The sequence below is a fragment of the Ixodes scapularis genome, unplaced genomic scaffold (genome assembly GCF_016920785.2).
Source record: "Ixodes scapularis isolate PalLabHiFi unplaced genomic scaffold, ASM1692078v2 PGA_scaffold7__128_contigs__length_106722199, whole genome shotgun sequence".
Classification (NCBI taxonomy): Eukaryota; Metazoa; Arthropoda; class Arachnida; order Ixodida; family Ixodidae; genus Ixodes; species Ixodes scapularis.
The window spans coordinates 32551600-32572322 of record NW_024609882.1 but is presented as its reverse complement, the minus strand read 5'-3'; the positions used below and the strand labels follow the sequence as shown (position 1 = coordinate 32572322).

At 44.6% G+C, this 20723-nt stretch overlaps 1 protein-coding gene across 6 annotated transcripts in view; it reads right to left on the bottom strand.

Moving 5' to 3' along the window:
• LOC8025943 (MAP kinase-activating death domain protein) overlaps positions 1-20723 on the bottom strand; it is an 88654-nt gene that overhangs the window by 6794 nt on the left and 61137 nt on the right. For all 6 annotated transcript variants that reach the window (XM_042286528.1, XM_042286529.1, XM_040503952.2 and 3 more), the window contains 9 exons: positions 14731-14907; positions 11249-11456; positions 9929-10049; positions 8637-8853; positions 6433-6456; positions 5780-5884; positions 4492-4656; positions 3435-3507; positions 726-832 (listed from right to left, as the gene is read on the bottom strand). In XM_042286528.1, coding sequence (XP_042142462.1) covers positions 726-832; positions 3435-3507; positions 4492-4656; positions 5780-5884; positions 6433-6456; positions 8637-8853; positions 9929-10049; positions 11249-11456; positions 14731-14907 — 1197 coding nt within the window. The remainder of the gene's footprint in view (positions 1-725; positions 833-3434; positions 3508-4491; positions 4657-5779; positions 5885-6432; positions 6457-8636; positions 8854-9928; positions 10050-11248; positions 11457-14730; positions 14908-20723) is intronic.

The following is a 20723-nucleotide window of genomic DNA, read 5'->3' as shown; positions in this document are numbered from 1 at the left end:
CTTGTACGCACAATTAGCTAGAAAACATATAGCAGGTAATAGAGCCCAAGTTATGTAATCACTATGAGGGATATGTTTTCCAAAGATTTAGCGAGACAACAAATTAAATTTATAAATTGGACTATGCAGATGCGGTAACAATAATTGAAGTATGGTGCTTTGTTGCAGTTTGCTTTCCAAATGTGTGCAATTATGTAACTGAGCCAGGACGCCCAATCCTGTATACATTTGGTAATGCTACTTACACTTCTAACACCCAACAAACCACATTGAAGGATTTCATGATTAACTGGATGAGTACCAGTAATGCAAGGGGTTTAGAGTTTAGAAAGTTCCAGACACAGTCCGAAATGAGCCTAATGACTATGTAAAAAGTAGCTTGCGCAAATTAATGCTCTGGCTTAATTTTGATAATCCCAAGTTAGCTTGCTAGTCAAATTGTTGACAAATAAAATCTCAATTAAAAACATCTGTAGCCCATGCCAAACTTAACATCAACATTTGAATTTCCTGTTACTTCTCTGGCTTATACAAAAACAAAAAAAAACAAGCTGAATAAACACGAGATCTTAAACATAAAGTACTGCCCCTACAATGTGAGGTGGTGTACAAGCTGAGACGAGGCATCGCGACTTTAACAATGCTATCAATTAGCACATTACGAGGTTAAGAAACAATGGGCACAGCAAAATGAAGAGAAGAGTAGAAGTCGGTGCTTCCCTTACCTTGCTATTGGCAAAAAGCAAGCCTACGCCTTCCATGCACACCTGTAAAATCCCACCTTCACGCGTAGTCATGTCCAGCACCGGAAACTCTCCTCCGAGTTCCGTACCTAAAACAACAATATAGTGCAAGAGTAAATAACAAGTCCAGAGAGTACCACATATTGGTACTTACGTTGCACTGAAGTAATGCAAACATACCGTAGTAACTATAAGTAGACTTCGAGTATAGGTCAACTTCCAGTGTAGGTCGACTTCGAATGTAGGTAGACTTCGAATATAGGTCGACTTCGAATATAGGTCGACTTCTATACTAGATCACTTGCCTCAAGTAATAAAAGAATGTTCAAATGAAAGACAGCCCCTACTTTTTATAAAAAGGAAGGGAAGGACGTTCATATAAACATTTATTTCACAGTGTCTCTAGTCACCCCAGTTAACCCTCTCATTGCCGGGTTTTTTGCTGACTGCGGGTTTTTTCCCGCATTGGTTCCGTGGCCATTTTATGCTGGTAACTCGGCAATGGTGCCCTTTCTTGTGTGTGCCATCAGCATTATGGCAGTCAGAAATACATAGAATTCACGAGCAGTCACGTCTTTCCCCCAGTGTACAGTTGCCGACCGATTTTTCGGACTGAACCGAAAAAACGCCCAAATAATAGAGCAGTCAGAAAAATCGGCAGATTAAAAAACTTGCCTTTATTACGTCTAAGCAGGCTTAAAAAATTTGTCAATAGTGACTTGCTTCAGGCTACGCCTGCACGTCTTACTTCAGGTTTAGCCACTTTGAATTAGCTTGAGAATTGCTGCCTTCTTTTCTAGCATTATGGTCGCTTACTTTCCGTGCTTTTTAGCGACACTTTGTGGCAGCAGAAGAAAAGATGGGACCATGATGTCCAAGCAAGCGTAGTCCGAAAACATGATTCACCGAGACGAGATGCGAGGCGCAAGTCCACGACTGCAGAATCGCGAATGAACGAAGCAAAATGGTAACAATGACGAGGCTAATGGCGCGCAGCTAGAGAAAAAAAATCCGTAGCGTGGCGTCACCTAGCGGTAGGACTTAGCAGTACTTAAGTAGCACTGCCAAACCAAGCCAATCCATGTGCAGTCAACATAAAATCTAAAATGGCGCTCGCGACAATTTTGTCCGAAAAATCAAACTTTCGGACTTCAAGCTGTCCGAAACATTGGTCGTGAATATGCACTATTCCTCCTATCGGGTAGCTCACAGTTCCTTCTTTAGGTTCGATATATCAAACAAGTCCGAATTATCGGCGTTTGAAAAATCGGTCGGTGACTGTATACGGGATCGGTCCGCCGACGTAAGAGCGACAAGTAGTTGGCACAGGAGAAGGTTTGTCTGCTCAACAATTGCATCCAAAACATTGCACGTAAACAACACTTAGGTAAGCTGCTTCATTGTTATCACTTTCATTGGAGTCAGAATTGATCAAAAGCTAATTTATTGTTTCTTGCGTCAAAGAGCGGACGCGCATGACACACTGATGCGCCACAACTGCGCTGCCGAGACGAAGCGACGGAGCAGACGAATAAATGAGCGCTCGAACTGTTGCCTAAAATTTAGCCCACAAGTTTTATATGTTTAGGTGACCTCTCCATAGATGGTGCAATGAGCCCACAGCATTTCTTTTTTTACAAGAGTTGCGTCGGGAGTGCCAGGGAGTGAGCTAAAAACGCATAACGAGTATACTCGAGAGTAGCAGGGGGTGTGCGGGGGAGGGGTCACTCGAGCTAACTCTAGAGTGGCAGTAAAAGGGTTAAAACTCACTTAACCATCACCTTGACCACGCCATCGCTTAGCCTTCTAAACGACAACGCCGTCAAGACGGTCATGTCCCCAATGTCACAAACAAGGATCCGAGAGGCTGCCAGAAGATCCTTCCCGAAACTGTAGGATGGCAGCTGCCATTATAAGGCACAAATAGTCTGTTACTGCTGATAAGATCACATTAAATGAAGTCAACCATTTGCCCCCATGCCTTGGCAGGCAGTCTGTGTCGCTCGCACCAAGCTTCACCACCTCGCACTGGTGCAAGTGCATAAAGTTTCACTGCTCAGCCCCGGTGCATGCATCAAGCTTCCCTGCTTTGCACAGTAGTGCTAGGAGCAGCAGCTGATGCAGGAGAGCAACTGGATTAGCTCCAATGAGCTCAGAAACTTTGCTAACTGTTATGAGTTGACATTCTTCGGTTATGACTATAGGTCAACCCCTAATTTAAGTGAACAATGTAAAAAACAAACAATGTCAGCCTATATTTAAATAAATAGAGTAAGCAACAATTTTAAACTTTGGCCTTAAGAACACAATAGCCAAAAAAGGCAGAATTAACACACTGCAGCAAACGAGTTAGCATATAACATGTGTTCGTCCCCTTCTGTGTTCTTGAGTCTTAGGTTTTTATTACCACGTATAACATTCCAAATAAAAAGAAGTCTGGAAAAACTTTCTGCAAACAGACGTCGAAATAGCAGCAGTTCATGCTGCTATTTCAGCATGCTCATTTCACAGTTTCACAGTGAGCAAGCAGTGGCTTCTTTAGGCTTTCATTCCCCTTCAACTGCACACATGGTTAGGATACACAAGGTAGTGCAGCTTCATACGATATAACCAGATATGTGCAGACAACTGTATGAACTAGTGCAACAAACCACACAACAACCAGGCCACAAAAACAAATCGGTCACTTACCAGACGTGACAACTTTTCCACGGGCGGCTGCCCTTTCCATCGCTTCTTTGATGCTGTAGTACATGTCTTTACACTGAAAGCATCAACAGAATACAATGCGATGTCGTCCCAAATTTCTAGGCTCTTGCCCAAATAGTACAGTTTCTGACCGAGTGCCGTTAACCCCCTGGCTACTAATCACGAGTGTCACTCGTGTCCTTCATTACCCCTCTGATGGCACGACACAGTAGAGGACTCCAGGGTGGACACCTCAGATTTCCAGGAATTAATAGTGAGAGCAACAAACAACACCTAAAGGCCAAATGAATGCTCTGTTTAATTTTCGTAAGTGACGATTTAGAATATGTGTATTATGTTTTATAAAAAAAAGAAAAAAGGCTATGATGGGTTTAGCATGGTATTTAGCTGTGAAAGGTGTACGCTGTACTGTTGACATTTATGACAATCGAGGAACAGCAGAGTGCCCGCCGATGGCCTGCCCTCCTGGCGGTTCAAAGACTGTCTGAAGCGTGGCACCCTGTACAAAGAAGTGCACTTATACAAAGGTGCAACTTACACACCGACTCTATTGCGAAAATGGCCAATTATAGGGGGTGAAACTTACCAGAGAAATGCCTAACTTAAGCCTACTACGGTTTTGCTTCGAGGCGTTAGTGCCCGAGTAGTTTTCTTATTGGCTTTTCTATGGCTTTTCTCTGGGTCGCCAATTAGCTGCCAAAGTGCCAGAATCCCGCCAGACTTCAGCCAAAGGTGCCACATATCAACCAAACAACCAAAAGTGAAGCCTGATGCTTGTTTGGTTTCTTAGGGCCAAGATACCCACACTTAGGCCATAGAAATCTACTTTGGTTTTTTCGAGCATTACAAGGCCCAAAATTCCCAGACCAAGGTTTGACCCAAAGGACTGTGCTACCTGGGATGCCACTTATGGACCGGTAAGACAGTATGATGGTGCGGCTAACTCTTCAGACCCCGGTTCAGAGCAGCGAGAGCACATTTTAGTCGACGCCAAAGCGGCTCCGTTCGACGACACTCCCTGAAAGAAGGCGTCGCTCACCTTGCGAGTGTAGTACTTATGCAGCTGTGTCTGGCCTTGGCTCCGCCTCCAGAGACAAAGAACCTTGTTTTTGGGGCAGTAAGACATGTTCACCAGCCTTTCGTACCACCAGCGCTCCAGGACATGGCCGTTTGCGGCACGAAGAACTAGGCCGTCATCCCGCACCTGCACACGGCGATCGTCGTTACCACCATCATTTGGACACAAGAGGCAAGCACGTTGGGCGTGCTCGTATGAATCACCCCAGTCTTAACTTTAAATTTGGAACTCCAAAGTTAAAACAGTCTTTACATAGAAAAAAAAAAAAAAAAGATGACGGAACATATGGCGACTTGCGACATACACCCACTTGTCTACCTGAAAGGTATACAGGTGGGTGTATGTTCACTACATGCACTCTGTGCATCAGGGAAAGGTGTCTAGCGGAGACAATTCTCAAAGCTGTGATTTGGTGTTTAATGCCGAGCGCCGTTCAATCGTAGAAATAAATAAATAAAAAGTGATAAACTGAGCAAAATTAAACACTTTCCAACGATGTCCTTAGCTGGCACATTTATCATTCTCTAATTCGGCAAGGTAAGCTTCTAAAACAAAAAACGGGAGAAAAAAAAGTTGTATTCCTATGTACAAAAATAAAAATAAAACGTCTGGGTAATGTTGCTACTTACAGATGGCAAACAAGCTTTAAAAGTTTTGTGTTTTATGTGGTGCAATCTGAGAGTGGCAGCACAAACCAGACGTTTTGTTTCCATTTTTCTCCCTGCATGCAGGAATAACTCACTCTCCTTTTCCTGCATTAATTTTTTTTACAAGAAGTCACACTCCCAAAACTTGAGTGCGGTAAAGGTACCACCTAAAGACACCTTGGCAAAATGTTTCATTGCACACCTATCAATGACTCATATATAAATTGTTTTTTTTTCACGAGTGAATGGCACTTGGGAACCTCCCATTTATTCCATCATTCCCGAAGGCGAGTGTGTGGTCGATGCTACATACTCTTCGGAGCAGTCATGCCTACTTTTCACCACATGATCACACTCCTGCTCAAGCCCACGTGCAGAGTGGTATCAGGTGATGAAATAGAGGGGGGGGGGGGGCTGATTAGTCCAGCAAGAGTGTAGTTCCCATCAAACCCTCAGCTTACGGGTGAACGGAGCATGGTACCTATATGATATGCCTATAAAGAGAGTCTTCTCGCGACGTTAGCAATGACTTGCGTGGTTGCCTCGTGCTTCTAGCCCTTACATGGGTGAGCCAGGTACTGCCAGAGACTGGGCTCACTTACCTCCAGGAACCTAACTTCGTTGGAGTCTGTGGTCATGTGGACCGTGAAACACTGCGACTGCATCTGACGACTCCCTAGAGGCCTGAGGTCAATCTCGTTCCCAGACTGCAAATGAGGATGAGCGCGAGATGCAACATTTTAGTCGTCTGAACAGCTAAACAGAATCCTCCTAGATTTTGGCCTTGATAAACCCTCAGCAACAGTTAAGGATAGCCACAGCATACGAAGAACGGACAGCAGCCACAGCAGTTGTTTCATTTTCCAGTGGCTAGGCGGACTTTTAAATGTGTCTATCGTGGTATACTGTGATTACTATCATGGGAGGAGTAAGCCATGGTAGTAGAAAATGATGGTTCAAGGACAAAACTGCTATGTGGCGTTCATGTGCCGACCAGGTAATCATAATCTAAATGCCACCGCTCCTTCACTTCTCTGATTGCTAAGAACATAATGGTGCAAGTATAATTGCAATGAGCCGCAATACCAAAGAGTTTCAAGAGTGATGGAGATGCTACATGCTACATATCCAATATTATTATTATTATTATTATTAAAAGCACATGGCTCCCCTCCTACAAAACTGACCTTTCATCACTTTGAAAACAATCTTGCAAGCAATGAAAATACATATCCAATCTTGTAAATGTACCTACCTGCCTAACTTTCTTTCCATCCACCTAAAAAAAAAAAGAAGAAAAAAAAAGTAAATTTTTTAGTTTATAGTTTGAAAACTAAAGCTTCACATAACTACCACATATTCCATGTTCTAGCATGCTCCCCAGGAATGGAGCACTGCACTGCGAATGGGAGCACTTAGTACATGCACCCGTTCGCATTACCATCAAGACACCAAGAAAGTAAGTTTTTCATAGCTTGGAAAAGAAATTTCAAAACCCCACCTCAAGAAAACAAACCACATTTTGATGTTGTAAGCAGGGGCGGATCCAGAACTCCGTTCTGGAGGGGGTGGAAAATTTGTAAGGATATTATTCTCCCATTCTTTCTAGTGCACCGGCGGGTTTACCCATGTCAAATCGCCCTCCGAGAAGGGGGGAGGGGGGGGGGGGGGGGGGGTCGACTTTGCTTGGGGTGGGGGGCGGCCGCTCCGTCGCCCCTCCTTGGATCCGCCACTGGTTGTATGACCAGAGCGCACAGATTTCCCACAAAGCCCCATTTTAGTATAGTAATACCGCAATTTCCGGACTACAGTCCGCCAACTATACATATTTAAAAGCTGAAATTTTCTGCGGTGCAAACTACCAAAATTATCCTGAGACATGGCCCGCCCCACTTTTCGGGCGAATATCGATTTCTAAAAAAACACCAAGTGATCGCCCACCCCTACAAATACCCCAAACACGGACTCTGCGAACGTTCATCCTACCCGAATGACGCAGCCGCGGACCTTACGGTTGGAGGACGTCCGTGACAAAGTAAATTGAAGGAGGGAAAGACACTTTACTTTGTTCACACAGTTTCTCCCCGATTTCCATGACCCCAAAGTCGGTGTATATGCATGTGAAAGGAAGACAATGAAGATAACAGAATAAAACTTTGCTTTGCTAATAAAAAAACCTCGTTCGGACAAAAAAAAAAAATGGGGAAGGCAACACAAGCATTAACCCATTCAGGGATTGCAAGGTCAGCGAACACCCCATATCCACGGAATGCAAGGTCAAACTGCGCCTCCACCGAAATCACCGCAAACTCGCTCCTTCTCTTGAAACATTCCGACCACGGTTGATAAAGTTGTGCAATGTTTGAGACAAAGCCAACAGGTAAATAAAGATTTGCTGGAACGCCGCACACAGACGTTTGTCAAGCGTTCCATTTCGAGCTCCGTGTTCGTGGTGCTGTCCAGCCACATAGCAACACCGCCTCAACCTGCATTAATAGCACGTCGCGCATGGATGCACGCATGAACGGTATGCACGAAACAACCAAGTTGCACAAGAGCCTGCCCGCTCCTTGCAATTAACAAGGTGCCCCACTTGGCCCGACACCGAAGTATTTGCCAACGTGATCGCTGGCTTTCCCACTAACACAACATCGCTCTTAGTCGCTTCTTTAGCCCGCTTGCTTGCCCGCTCGCTCACTCGCTCTCTCCCTCGTTCATTTGTTCTGCCCGATTCTTTTTTCTTGTTTACTTTCCTTCTCATGAAGAAAACACAGCGTAGTAAAAAAACAAGCTTCCACGGAACAAGCGTTTGCGCTGTATGCCAATCGGCGGTGTACATCGCGCATATGGAAGTAACAGACCTTGCTTTAGTCAAACATTCTTTCGTGAGCATTTCTTGCATAACACAATAAAACTAATTCGAGTTTTGAGTTTAAAGTATCTCTTGTGCAGCCACGCTAGATATGTACAAAAAAAATTGGGTTTTGTTTAGCTTTTTCTCAACTTTTTGTACTTATCTACCGAGGTCCACCCACTTTTTGTTTTAAAGAATTTGAGGTGGCAGGGTGGTGGGCGATGGCTCTGGATATTACGTTATACAAGGACATTTTTTTTCTCAAGACGGTTCATTACGACACGCGACAGATTTTATGAAAGACAGATTATGTTAATGATTTGTGAAGGACACAAACTTGTTCATGCACTAATAATAATAAGGTAGGCATGTTTACATTGTTTTGAATGTGAAATATGCACAAAATGTGGATTATGCGTGGGGTGCAGGCTATCAGGAAAACATTTTCCCTCTTGGCCGAGATTTGCCCCTGCAGAGTATACACTGGGTGCAGATTACAGTCTGGAAAACATGGTGCTACCAACACGTCCAACATGCGGTTCTCCAACTTGCTAACCCCTTCATTGCTGGTCAGACGGGGGATATGTGAAAGAGGCGGCACTCACCACAACCTCCAGAGCGTCGAGAAGGGTGTTGAGCTCTGCACTGTACACCAGGCTAATGTGGCACTTGCCAAGGAGACGGCGGGCACGCCTGCGAATCTCCTCAATGTTCACTTCCATCATGAGCATGAAGGCAATCACGTTCGACAAGAGGGTCGAGAGCAGACGGTCTTCCTCATGCTCAAGGCGCTTCTTCTCTGGACTTGACAGTGTCCGGTACCTGCGGCACGAACACCGTCGATCAGGGCACGTGGCATTTCCTCAATGTGCAATGTGCAGTGCAGCATACTTTTCCATATTTTTCTCGGCACAAAATTGAATAACACATCATCGTTTGCAGAGTTCCAGCTCAAATGACGTGGCACCAGTGGGGGGGACCGGATGCAAAAATTTGGAAGCTTACTGTTACCCAATTAAAAAGAGTGATTTTTGGAAATTTTGAATGGGGGAATGGCAGCCAACGGAGCATGTGAATGCATAAAAATGAATGACATTTGCCGCCAAAAACAAGTCCCATTTCATCATTAAAATTTTTCGAAAATTGCTTTTGCTTTACCTAAATTCCTGACTATTTGCCACTTACCATAAAATACTGAGCATCTGTCCATGTCCCAACAAGCACCTGTTCGCTACTTGTGAAATGTTAAAAAAAAAAAGCGAAGGACGCGTCAATCATACGTCCCAGACTTCCGAGCACACCTAGCTAGCCGAGATGCACCTCCGTACCAGCCGCTTCTCTGAATACAATGGCGCGATGCGGTGAAGTTCGACACGCATGCATTGGTGCTAAGCGGTGAAGTCCACCACACTGTGAGCCTCTTCAACATATTTGCTCTCAAGCCTAACAAGTGCCCGTCCCACAGTTTTTTCAGAGTGAGCTTCTCCCAACGTTAAGGTAGGCGCTTGCTCGGTATTTTACGGTACGCAAAAGACAACTGCCGTACTAAATGAGAACTGAAGGCACTCCATCGTCTAACCGTTTTAAGCTTTCATCTATAACAGATGCAGTTTCATTTAAAAAAAAAATACAACATGTAGGACTGCGAATGTCAACGTTAAGAAGGTGCTCGTCTAAATTCACACAACTTTTTGCCAGTTTAGTGGGCACACAAAGGCCGGCTGGAAAGCAGGTTTTTTCAACGGAAGATGGGTGTCTATATTCCCCCGCCCCGCCCGCCTCACCCACCCCCCCCCCCCCCCCCCCCCCCCCCACCTCACACTTTGAAGCCAAATAGAATAGCCACCAAATTGCGGTAGACTGAAATTAAAAAGAGCGGAGGAGAGAGGCTGCTTACCTCTTCATCTGTTCGCCGGGCTGCTGTTCCACGCCGATAAGGTCACGCTCTTGCGACACTGCGTCGAAAAAGGTGTCCTCCCAGAACTGGGGCTCGTCCCAAAGTGTCGACCGATCTTTTCCTGAAATGTTGCGGACGACAGAACGTAGGCCAAGTGAGACAACATGAACATCAGAGATGACATTTTTCTTACAGCTACCATATTTTCTAGGCCATGTTCCACACACTATGTTTTAAAGCTTATTCTTTAAACGGTGTTGACTACTATACTTTTTAGAGCGCAGCTCTTAGGTGCCCGTTTCCTGCTTGGGCAGCATCGCCGTTGCCGTCACCGTAACCGTGTGTTGCATTATGGAAAACGTCCCATAATGCAACATGCGGGTCTCACTTGTGACCCACGCGTTGCATTATGGGACGTTCCCGATAAAGATGTCACAAGTGATGTCACGAGGGTCCTGCGTGATACATCATGGGAAACTTCCCATAATGCATCAGGCGGATCTCACTCGTGACCCGCACGTTGCATTATGGGACATTTCCGATAATGACACGTGATGTCATGAGGGTCACAAATGATGTCACGAGAATCCCGCGCGTTGCATCATGGGACGTTTCCCATAATGACGTCACACATGACATCACGAGGGTCACAAATGACGTCACGGCAGTCCCAAGGGTTACGAGTGACATTGCCAGTGATGCCACTAAAGACACTCGTGAAGGTCACGAAGAAGGTCATGACCCTCACGAGGCCTTTACGAGTGAAGTCACTAGGGTCACGGGGGGACAATGAGGGAAGGAAAGGAGGAGGGGGAGGAGAATGAGAAGTGGATGACGGAGGGGGGAGAGGGTGGAGGAGGGGCAGGAAGAGGAGGAGGAGGAAGGCAAGAGGAAAGGGTACAGAGGAGGGGCATACCCTCCCCTCCTCCCCAAGAGCTCTGCTCTAATTCGGCATTACAGGGAGTTGTAAGCATTCATCTTTTATAATGGGATTATAAAGGCCGATAAGTGAAATAATCGCCTTTATACGGGTCTCAATGACATGCTGAATGCCAAGCCGAAGTGCCAAAATCAATTCGCAATTGTCAGCTAGAAATACCAAAAGCGTGCAGAGCAAAAATGTACGGTCTACGCACACCCCCCCCCAATACACGTTTTAAAAACAATCTATTCTCCACAAAACTTTTTTTTTTCAGTATTACAAAGGTTTTTTTTACTGACACGCAAACTAACAGGCTTGGCTACCTGAATAGAGTGGTAAAGGGCATTAAGAACCGCCCGTAGCAAAAACGCCAAGGAGCTCAGCGTAGGCGAGCTCACCTATGAGGCCCTGGTAGATGTAGGTCCGGGTGTGAGGGGGAGGCGTGGTTCGGGTTGGCGTGCTTGGACCCGGGCCCGGGCTGGACCCCTGGCTCGGATCAGGAACCTTGCCCGGAACCGACGTCGCGCTCGGAAACCTAAACCCTCCACTCAGGCTCGTTTTCCCGGTCCAGAGGCTAGCGGCACGCTTCTGCCTCGGTCCGAGGAACTGGATGCCAGAGCGGGCAGTTGTGGGGCATTAGGAACCGTTTTATTAGCTCACTCTTTGAGTTTGGCTGGCTTGAAGGCCTGTTCACACACGCACCGCAGTGCTAACTCAGCATCGTAAGCAGTCATAGTTGTTTAACATAGTTGGTAAAACTTGGAAATAAATGTCTGAACCAGACTCTATGGTGGTTGAAATGTGTCGGTGCACGAGGTGATCAGGGTTTCTCATTGTGAGTTCAAGAAAAAGATGTTCAGTAACAAGTTAGTAAAACTACTGGTACAAAAAAATTGTGCCAATAAATTTTGAAAAAAAAAAAATGATAGACGTGTAAAGAATAATCTTAGTCGTCAAAGAAATGAAATGTCAAGTTAGGCTGCATTCTGCTCGTTTAAAAAATTTTGGGGCCAACTTATGTGCACACAGGATTGTGCAAATATTCGAATAGTAGTTTTAAATGATACATAATTTGATCTTCACAGCGAGATGAACTCCGACATTCCTATTTTTTGTGGTGTTGATCATGGCAGGTTAGCCCCGTTGAGCACACTTCTTGCCGAGCATCAACGCATTGCGGAGAAGCAACACTCGCAGAGCTTGCTTCGCAGATGTTGCTCCTATGCAGTGCACCGGTGCTCGGTAAGAAGCACACTCAGTGGGGCTAACTCGCTGTGATCAATGCTTTGAAAAGTAGGAATATTGGAGTTCACTTAAAAGTGAATGTCGAATAGCATAGTATTCAAAACTACTATTTTAGAATTCTAATATCGCACAATCCTGCACAACGATTGAAGGAGCTGTCTCTTAGTAAACGTATATGTTGACTCTTTAAACATTCCCTCATGAGCACCTTGTCTACCCTTCTGGCAAAGTCACACGTATAGTGTCCTACTATGCTCCTGCCACTTGCGCAATGATATTTCTGGCAGAGCTCACAATTATGCATTTCATGAACCGCTGAATGGGCACATCACAAAATAGAAAGTGGCTAACAACCTCGCTGACTTCGGCCCCAACTAAAAACACGGTGTAGGTCAGAATGAAATCGAAGAGCAGTGGGCCACCAGAGAAAACTGTCAGTCATGTGCAAAACTAGATGAACGAGATGGGCCAGGCATTTTAGAGCGAGCAAAGTACAAAAATTTATGGCATGCACACGCACACAAAGAAAGCAAGTTTCCCAATGCATCAGCAAAGCAACTTCATGTCGAGCAAAAGGTCAACCAGTACCTGAAATATTCGAAAGCATGCTTTACCGCTTACAGGTAATGAAAACTTTTTTATTAGTTCATCTGGAAACAGCCTGTCTTACAGAGGCCAGACTAGCAAAAGTTCCATTTCAACAAGAAAGCATTACATACTTGCCTGCATGATAGGTTGCCAGTTTCCCAGCAGCAACCTATCATGTGTTGTTGCTGTTATTACAAAGCACCAACTTGCCCAAGCTTTCAACTTAACATGCTACTTTACTCATACTCGGCCACAACGGGGGCCATGGTTATTTGGCATCAGGCATTTAACTTTTGGAAGACTTAGTTAAGCGCCACACTAAAGAAGGCTTTTATTTCTTTTGTTTGTCTTAGTGCCAAACAAAATTAGGGAACAGGAGAAAGAAGCCATTAAGCTTTGAGGGTCCTCGAAGCCACAAATTAAGCTTTAATCTTTTTAAGAAACTAAGAGGCCAGATGCCTCCTAGGCATTGTTGGGGGTGGGGAGGAGGAGGATGGGGGGGAGTGAAGGGTACTCTTCTTTGACAGAATTGGTTACTAGAAATCTCCAAAATGTCTGAGAAAGGGGAGGAGAAGCGATTGCAACCCTCCCTCCTAATCCTCCCTCCCCTCCTCCCCTCCCCTCCCCCCCCTCCCTCCCTCCCTCCCTCCCTCCCTCCCTCCCTCCGTCCCTCCCTCCCCTCCCCTCCCCTCCCTCCTTTTTCCCTCCTCCTCCTCCTCCTCATGCCTCTCTTGTTCCGATGTCACTGGTATCATATGCAAACGGGGCGTCGGTGGGTTGCCCTTGAAGCATTACAGTCAGCAGGCACACACAGAAGACAACCAGTGAAGACATGCTAACCACACATAATTGGAGAAAGCACCAGTCAGAGCACAGCTGCACTAAAAGGCAAGCAACTACAAACTACTAGACTACTGAAGCTACCAACTGAACAACTACACAAGACTGCCAATCGTCTCGTTAAGGTTATACTGAAGCTACCCACTTCAGTAAAAGGGACACACACTACAAGTTCCCTTGTTGGGGAATTCGTGTGCAGAGTTAGCAAACTACAAGGCACGCATCAGACACGCTGCGCCGCACACAAAGTGTAAGCGCATCAGACACGCTGCACCGCACACGAAATGTGGGAAGTTGCACACAAGAATCACATTCATGTCTTCCCAAACCTCAAGCAGTGCAATATCATTGAAAGATTCGCACCTTGCAACAACTCTCTACTAAAGTCTACTACCGGCGGAAGCCAACAGACGTTCACTGGAGATCGGTGAGAGTTATAGTGAAAACTCAAAATTCTTCCAGAAACCAGCAAGTTCTGCTAGAAACCACGGCCATATGATGCAATTAAATCAGATGTTTCTGAAGGTATTTCCAAATCCAATTAAAGACATACCAAACACCAGCATGTAAACCACAAGGAAGTACCACAATTAATGAAAGCGACAAGCATTACAAACATGGCATGTGCATACATGCTCTTGCCAGGCATACAGAGCCAAACTGCCAATGGCATGGCGAGTCACGCAAAAATCTTAATAACTGCGCCGCAACAATGACCACGACGTTTCACACGTTCGGAACCTAGTTGAGACTGCATTTAGAGTAGAAAGCAACTGGGCTTCATTATTTCCTAGGCCCCTACCAACGACTGCGTTGACTCTTTCCAGAAGCTCCGCACAAGACCAAATCAACATACCCTGCTCGCAAACAGTGTTAGCCCCCAATGATTTCCATTCACCTTCCTCGGAATTCAAGATGGGCACGCAGTCAGTGAAATCGCCGACAGCCGTGACTGGCCGGCGTTGCGCTCAACCTTGGCACTGGCCAATTGCAGTGCGGCGCCGGCCAATCGTGGTGGTCGGTGATCTCGCTTAATTTCTCGCCGAGTGTCTAACTAAGAGCTTCTGGTTTCCAGTGGACTTTTGAAAAGGTATCTTTGGTTTCTGCAGAAAACTGGTACGAGTTTGCAGGAGACCGGTGCGAGCCTACCTCCGTCCAATGAACGTCTGCCGAGTCTCGATGGCCTCGTGTCCGAGGGCATACTCACGCTGCCCGTGCCGCCGGCTTCGACCTCACTGTCAGAGACGGTCGAGCGGAACGAAGCATTGCTTCCGCCCCGCGTCTGGCGGAAGAAGGCCGGATTCATGGTCACGCTGCCCGTATCGCTGACGCTGCCGCTGGGCACTGCCAAGTCCGAGCCCTGACTCATGCCGGCTTCCGACACCTACGGCAAGCCCCGGCCACCCCGGCCCCACCTTGTAGCAGCTGCAGCAGCCACTAGCACTAGGTCACGCAATGGTCAAGAGAAACACACCCTTGCTCCGGAGTTTTACGTGTAGGAAGAGACTGGACTATAGGATGCGCGAGGCTCCAGAAGAGAGGGTTAATCCCCAAACAGTGGTACTAGTGTGAAGCCACTGATGCAGAGTGGTCCAAGGAAAACAAACCTCACTCCAGAGTCGTATATAGGGAGAGACCGGACAATATCCAGCAGAGCAGGTTATTCCAACAGCGGTGGTAGTAGTGGGAAGGAATTTTTAGCCTTATTTACTGTAATATCCCGAGATGCTCTGCCCCCGAAAGAAAACCCGCCCTCCATTTTTGGCACGATTTGCTAGTCTTTCAAAAACACCAAAAGATAGCCCACCTCTAGTAATTGCAAGGCTCTAGCACATGGTGACCACTGCAGAATTGGTGTTACTCAGCCACAGCGGAAGATAAGTGAACATTGCAAACTGGGAAGGACAATTTTTTATGCTCCATTGCCCCTCAATGTGAAAACAAGCTTGGCAGGTCACAGAATATAAAAATAGCATTCTTAAAAATTTTTTAAACGAAAGTTTGCCCACTTCTAATTTTCACCCAATTTGCTCTCGCTTTTAGGTGGGCTATCTCTCAGGATATTATGGCAGATGCTTGCTCTCACAATTGAAGCGATGAGATATGACGTGAAAAGGCTGACGAAGAGTTTATTTCCGCTTGGCTGGCAGCAGAGTTGCAACGGCTGAGGACGATTATAGCCTTTTGGATTTCTTAGGTTGTGGCCAGAATGCCTGTCGTATTATAAACAGGTTTTAAAAATTTAATATGTAGCTATGGTTGTCTTTTATTGCAAAAAGTTACCACCTCGATTTCTTTGGGTAATACTGAATATGACTTTGATAAGCCCACTTTGCTGGTCAAGGATCAATGTGACATTTGTGTGATGGAAATTCCCATCCTGAGTATGGCCATCACACATCCTTGCTGGCATCCTGGCAATTACAACAAATGTTCAACAGCATACTTGTACATCCGGCTCTGCCTCATCATAGCCTTGGTGATACTGATGTCAGTAAGCAGTGTCAGTTAATATGGCCATCTCATCCGAAATCAGCTTAGTCGTTCATTCTAAAAATCGGCTACTCTCCCTTTCCTGAAAGCAGTGTCTCTCCACACAACATGCCTGTGCTGCAGGAAAAGAGCTGAGAACACCGCTGAAACGATTACGTACTTCAGATGTGATAACTCTCGACTGACAAAATGTTGTACGAAGTTGGGATTGACGCTACATACATTATGAGAGTCCGGCCATTGCACAAGCATACAGCATAACAAAACGGCACACACCAAGATAGAAGACCTGTTCATTTGAAGTTTTTGCGTTTTATGCCCTCTGCTTTTTAATCCCATCCTATCCTTGTGTCAGTTGCTATGCCATAGTAATTGTTCAAAATTATTCTTTACTTATTTATTATGAAATTCCCTGTACTTAGTGTAAGATAACAGATATTTCAATCTGATATTGTTTTTTGGGGCAACCCTTCGCTAGTACTTTGCTTATTCTTTGCTGTTCCACTTATTCACACCCACCATTTTCCTGGTACTTCACCTGCCTGCTACATACCAATTTTGCAACTAACTTAACACTTCACAATATAACCATGTCCTTACTAGTGTTACAACAGGGCTGTTTTATAGTGCCCTTTATATCTTGACCGAGCTAAAAGCAAACTTTCACTCGGTATAAAGTGTTCTTAAAGGATGTAATGTGTTACACTTAACAGTTGAACAAACTGACTATGTATATACTTGGTACATTTCTTGACAACGCTTGGAGCTAAATAACTGTACATCCCAAGTAAGCTGCAAGTAGAAATTGTGCCCATTTTCATTGTACTGTATATGTATGCACAATGACCATACTATGACATGTCCCACTTAAGCTTCCAAGGGAAACATTTATGCAGATGCTCATGAAACAAGCAAGCACTTTTACACAGGCAAAGGGAGTGCATCACTCCTGCTTTGCAGGGTATTTTGGTAAGGTGACAGTGAACTCTTTCCAGTCGCTGAATAACCATCTTGCGCAACTTACGCAAAGCCCTAAACAGGCATAGAAGTCCATAGCTCAATGAGTATGTACACATCTGAAGCATACTTGAGCTGAAAGCTCAGGAGGATCTCACCTTAAATTACTTAATGTCTGGAAAGGTTTCAATGACACAGTGTGATGTATACAGCAGCAAGAGAGAGAAAAAATACATTTTGCAAATCTGTAGCTCGAATGCAGGGGCAGGAAACACACTTTGCTCACAAATGTGACAGGCTAAGATGTTTCGAGATTGATGCAAACAAAAACTTTAGAAGCCAAAAATTTTGTTTTGCCAATGCAATGCCATTGAGGAAACTATTTACTCCAAACTTCTGAGCTGGGCAGCACTGACTTGTAAAACTTTGGTGAGTAGCGCCTATCATAAAATACCACGGAAGTGACCACTTTGTTCAAGCGCCCACTATTAACATTTTCCCAACTTGGGGATTCTGCAAATTACGCGTTAAGCGCCCAAACTGACTGGACAAGCTCCCATGGCTAGATTAATTTAGTTTTCAGTAAAAGTGGGGTGGGTGCTTTTCCGGTATTTCACTGTAGGTTACCCCTTTCCTCATGCAGCTAATAATTTCTAAGATTTATTTTTCAATTTCTGTAACTATCTAAACTTTATCCTAAATTGATAAAATAACCTTTATCTTCTTACTTCAATAAAATGACTCTTGAATTTTGGTGCCATAGCAATTTTCCAGCAACAGACAATTCTCTAAAAATGTGACATGACCTTGCATTCTGCCACCGATTCAAGAAACTTTATACATGCCTCACACTGCCATGGTCATAGAGTAACGAACAACAGGAGAAAAGTGTGCCATATGTCTTATCTCACAAACATGAGGGATCGCAAAGAAAGGGTGCCCCAATTTTTTGCCCCTTATCAAGCTGTTTTAAATAAAAACTGAACGGTCGCCAGGTGCGACCTGCTGTACTTCAACGTTTACTTTGGTTAACCATTCTCAACACCTATTGAAAGGTTGTAGCCTATGCAGTGCTGCACAGAAGTAATAAGTACTTCTACTCTCGTAAATGAGGTGCTTTTTCCAACACTCCACAGAGTGGCCAAAATCGAGGAGATAATTGAATGGTGAAAAAGGCAGTGCAACACTCATGCACGCTCCCCTGAAAGAACACGAAAAGGTGATTGAAGCCAGAATTATAGGAAAATATACAGGGTGTCAGACAGGAAATGACCCTGGTTCAGACAGCCAGAGCAGGTTTGTTTCTTGAGGTATCATGCCACAGTTTAGCAGACACATATATATATATATATATACATCGCTGGACAGCGAAGTGTTTTGTCAACATATCACGACAGAAATCGACCTGAACAGAAACTATAGTTGGCAACAACTTAAGAATGCAGAAGTTCCACTTCCCGTATGCGCTCATTGCCATCCGTCGTGCCTTGACTGCACGGGCTCACAAGACGCCAAAGTATTAACGAAGGTAGAAAGCTATTGCTAGAGCATTCATAACATGTCGCCGGTGGAAGGAAAAAAATGTGGTTTTGTTATTCAATGCCAATATTGTAAGCCTATGTGTACCTCGTTGGCAGAATGACAATTGGAGTGTTACAATAAACGTAAGCGTTAAGTAAGCATTAAGTCAATGTATTTCATTGGTCCTGGCAGTCCCAGGCAGAGGTGTAAATCAATGAAATTAACCTGAATCATATAAGGAAATTCCAGTCCCTCATGCTCGAACAACAACAGTCTCACAGGGGCATCTGCAAACATTGCAAACTTTCAAATACCAATTTGAATATCAATGTATAGTCGATTATAGGTTGAATAGTAGGATTACTAAGTAATTTTATCGTTTTGCATTCTTTTCTATCGTTTTTGACATTTCTCAGACAATTTCAGCTTTACAGATAATTGCAAAGAATTTTCATAAGTTTGCTCACTTTTCTTTTGAGATAATGTTTAAAAACCAAGTGGTATTTACAGATTTTAAACACATAGTTATCATGCAAACTAAGCACCATTGAAGTGCATGGGAGTGCCAATCGCACTGTGACCTTCTTGTCCGCGCATCGTCGTCGAGCCGGAAAGTGTAACGGCCCGCTGCCATCGCCCCAAATAATTTCGTTAAAAATCTCGATTTGAGTTTAATTGAGCTGGATTGGTATTTTTATTGGTTCTACTTTTAGTAGAAGTTACTTGATTTGATGTTATTACTGAATTTAAATTAAAAAACCATAAGGGTGGTAAAACTCATCATGCTGGTTAGATGCAGACCATGAGCAAACTGCCATGGGAAAACCAGACCACACCCTCCATCGTCAGTGCGCTCACATTCACATTTATATAAAAAGTTTGTCTTTTTGAACCACGCTTCGAGTTATAAAGGTACTATGACACCTCAAGAAATCAACCCGCAAAATGAGCCTAACATTCCATCAATTAAATCCCAATGCTGCAGCTCGTACATGTGCATGAAGTCTTGACCAGACAAATAATGAAGCATGCTTAAAGTTGCCAGGCACACATAATTCACCAGACAATTGATGTTACGAGTACACTTTAGAAGGTTGAAAACATGCAAATGATGTGCACAAGTGTCTTATTTGCAAATCTTGAACTCATTAACCAGGAATGCCATGCCGCAACGCACATAGTGTACGGTGCACAACAAAGTCAGCTCGCACATGGCATTGGTGCTTTTGGCACTTTGCTCAGTTAGGTTAATATTTAGTACAAGATTTCTGGAGCCCAAAATGTCACCCCTAGGTGGATGACGGACACGAGCTACCTGCGATGATACTCTTAGCACAAATGAAAAAACTAGTCGAACCCGGATATATCGAATTCAAAGGGGATCGTAAAATAGTTTGATATATCAATCATTTGATATACAAAAATATGTTAAATTAAGCTCAAGTTGAAATTTCCTGGCGTCTCTGCTAATACCGAAGGTCGTGACAAATGGGGCTTACCAAATAGATCCAAGAACCGTTAAATACAGTAGAGCATAGTTAGCAGAAACCGGAAACACCGCTGCGCTTACACCCGTTCCTGGCTGGGACCTCCACACAGCATAAGCGACAAAACACGAATAATAAAAAAAGAAAAACGGAGAAGCGAGAAACATAAAAACAAATCTTTATCCATAGAAAAAAGTTAAGCAAGCAACAAAAAGAAAGCTCACTACATTCAGGCAGTAAAAAATGTAAAGCAAAAAAAAAACAGGCAAAGCTATAACAGCAAAAGAACAAGGTAAACAAAAATAAAGCATTCAAAGTGCATTGACAACCGTTATTGTCAACACACTCAACTTGCCGAAGACTTTCTTTTTTTCTTTTTTTTTTGCTTTTTTTATTTTGGGGTTAGGGAGTCACGCAGCATCAGCAGCGTTCAGGGAAAAGACGCAGGCTCCCGTTCCAACAGCGAGCACTCCCTGCACTTCCTATGCGTGCGCGTGTGCCCTGCCCTTTGCTTTTGCCATCCTCCACTTTTTTTTTTTTAATGGTTTATTTTATTTTTCCCCCACAACTGCTCTTTCCCTGCGTATTTTTTTACGTGAATGCTGGCTTGGCCGTCTGCCAGCCACGCAACGCCAGCGGTGTGCTCGTCACCCGCTGCCGGTGCAATTCGATGGCGAGAAAATCAACAGGCGGCCGGGCCCAGGCTCCGTTCGCTATATCAAGTGTCCCTGCCATGGAGTTG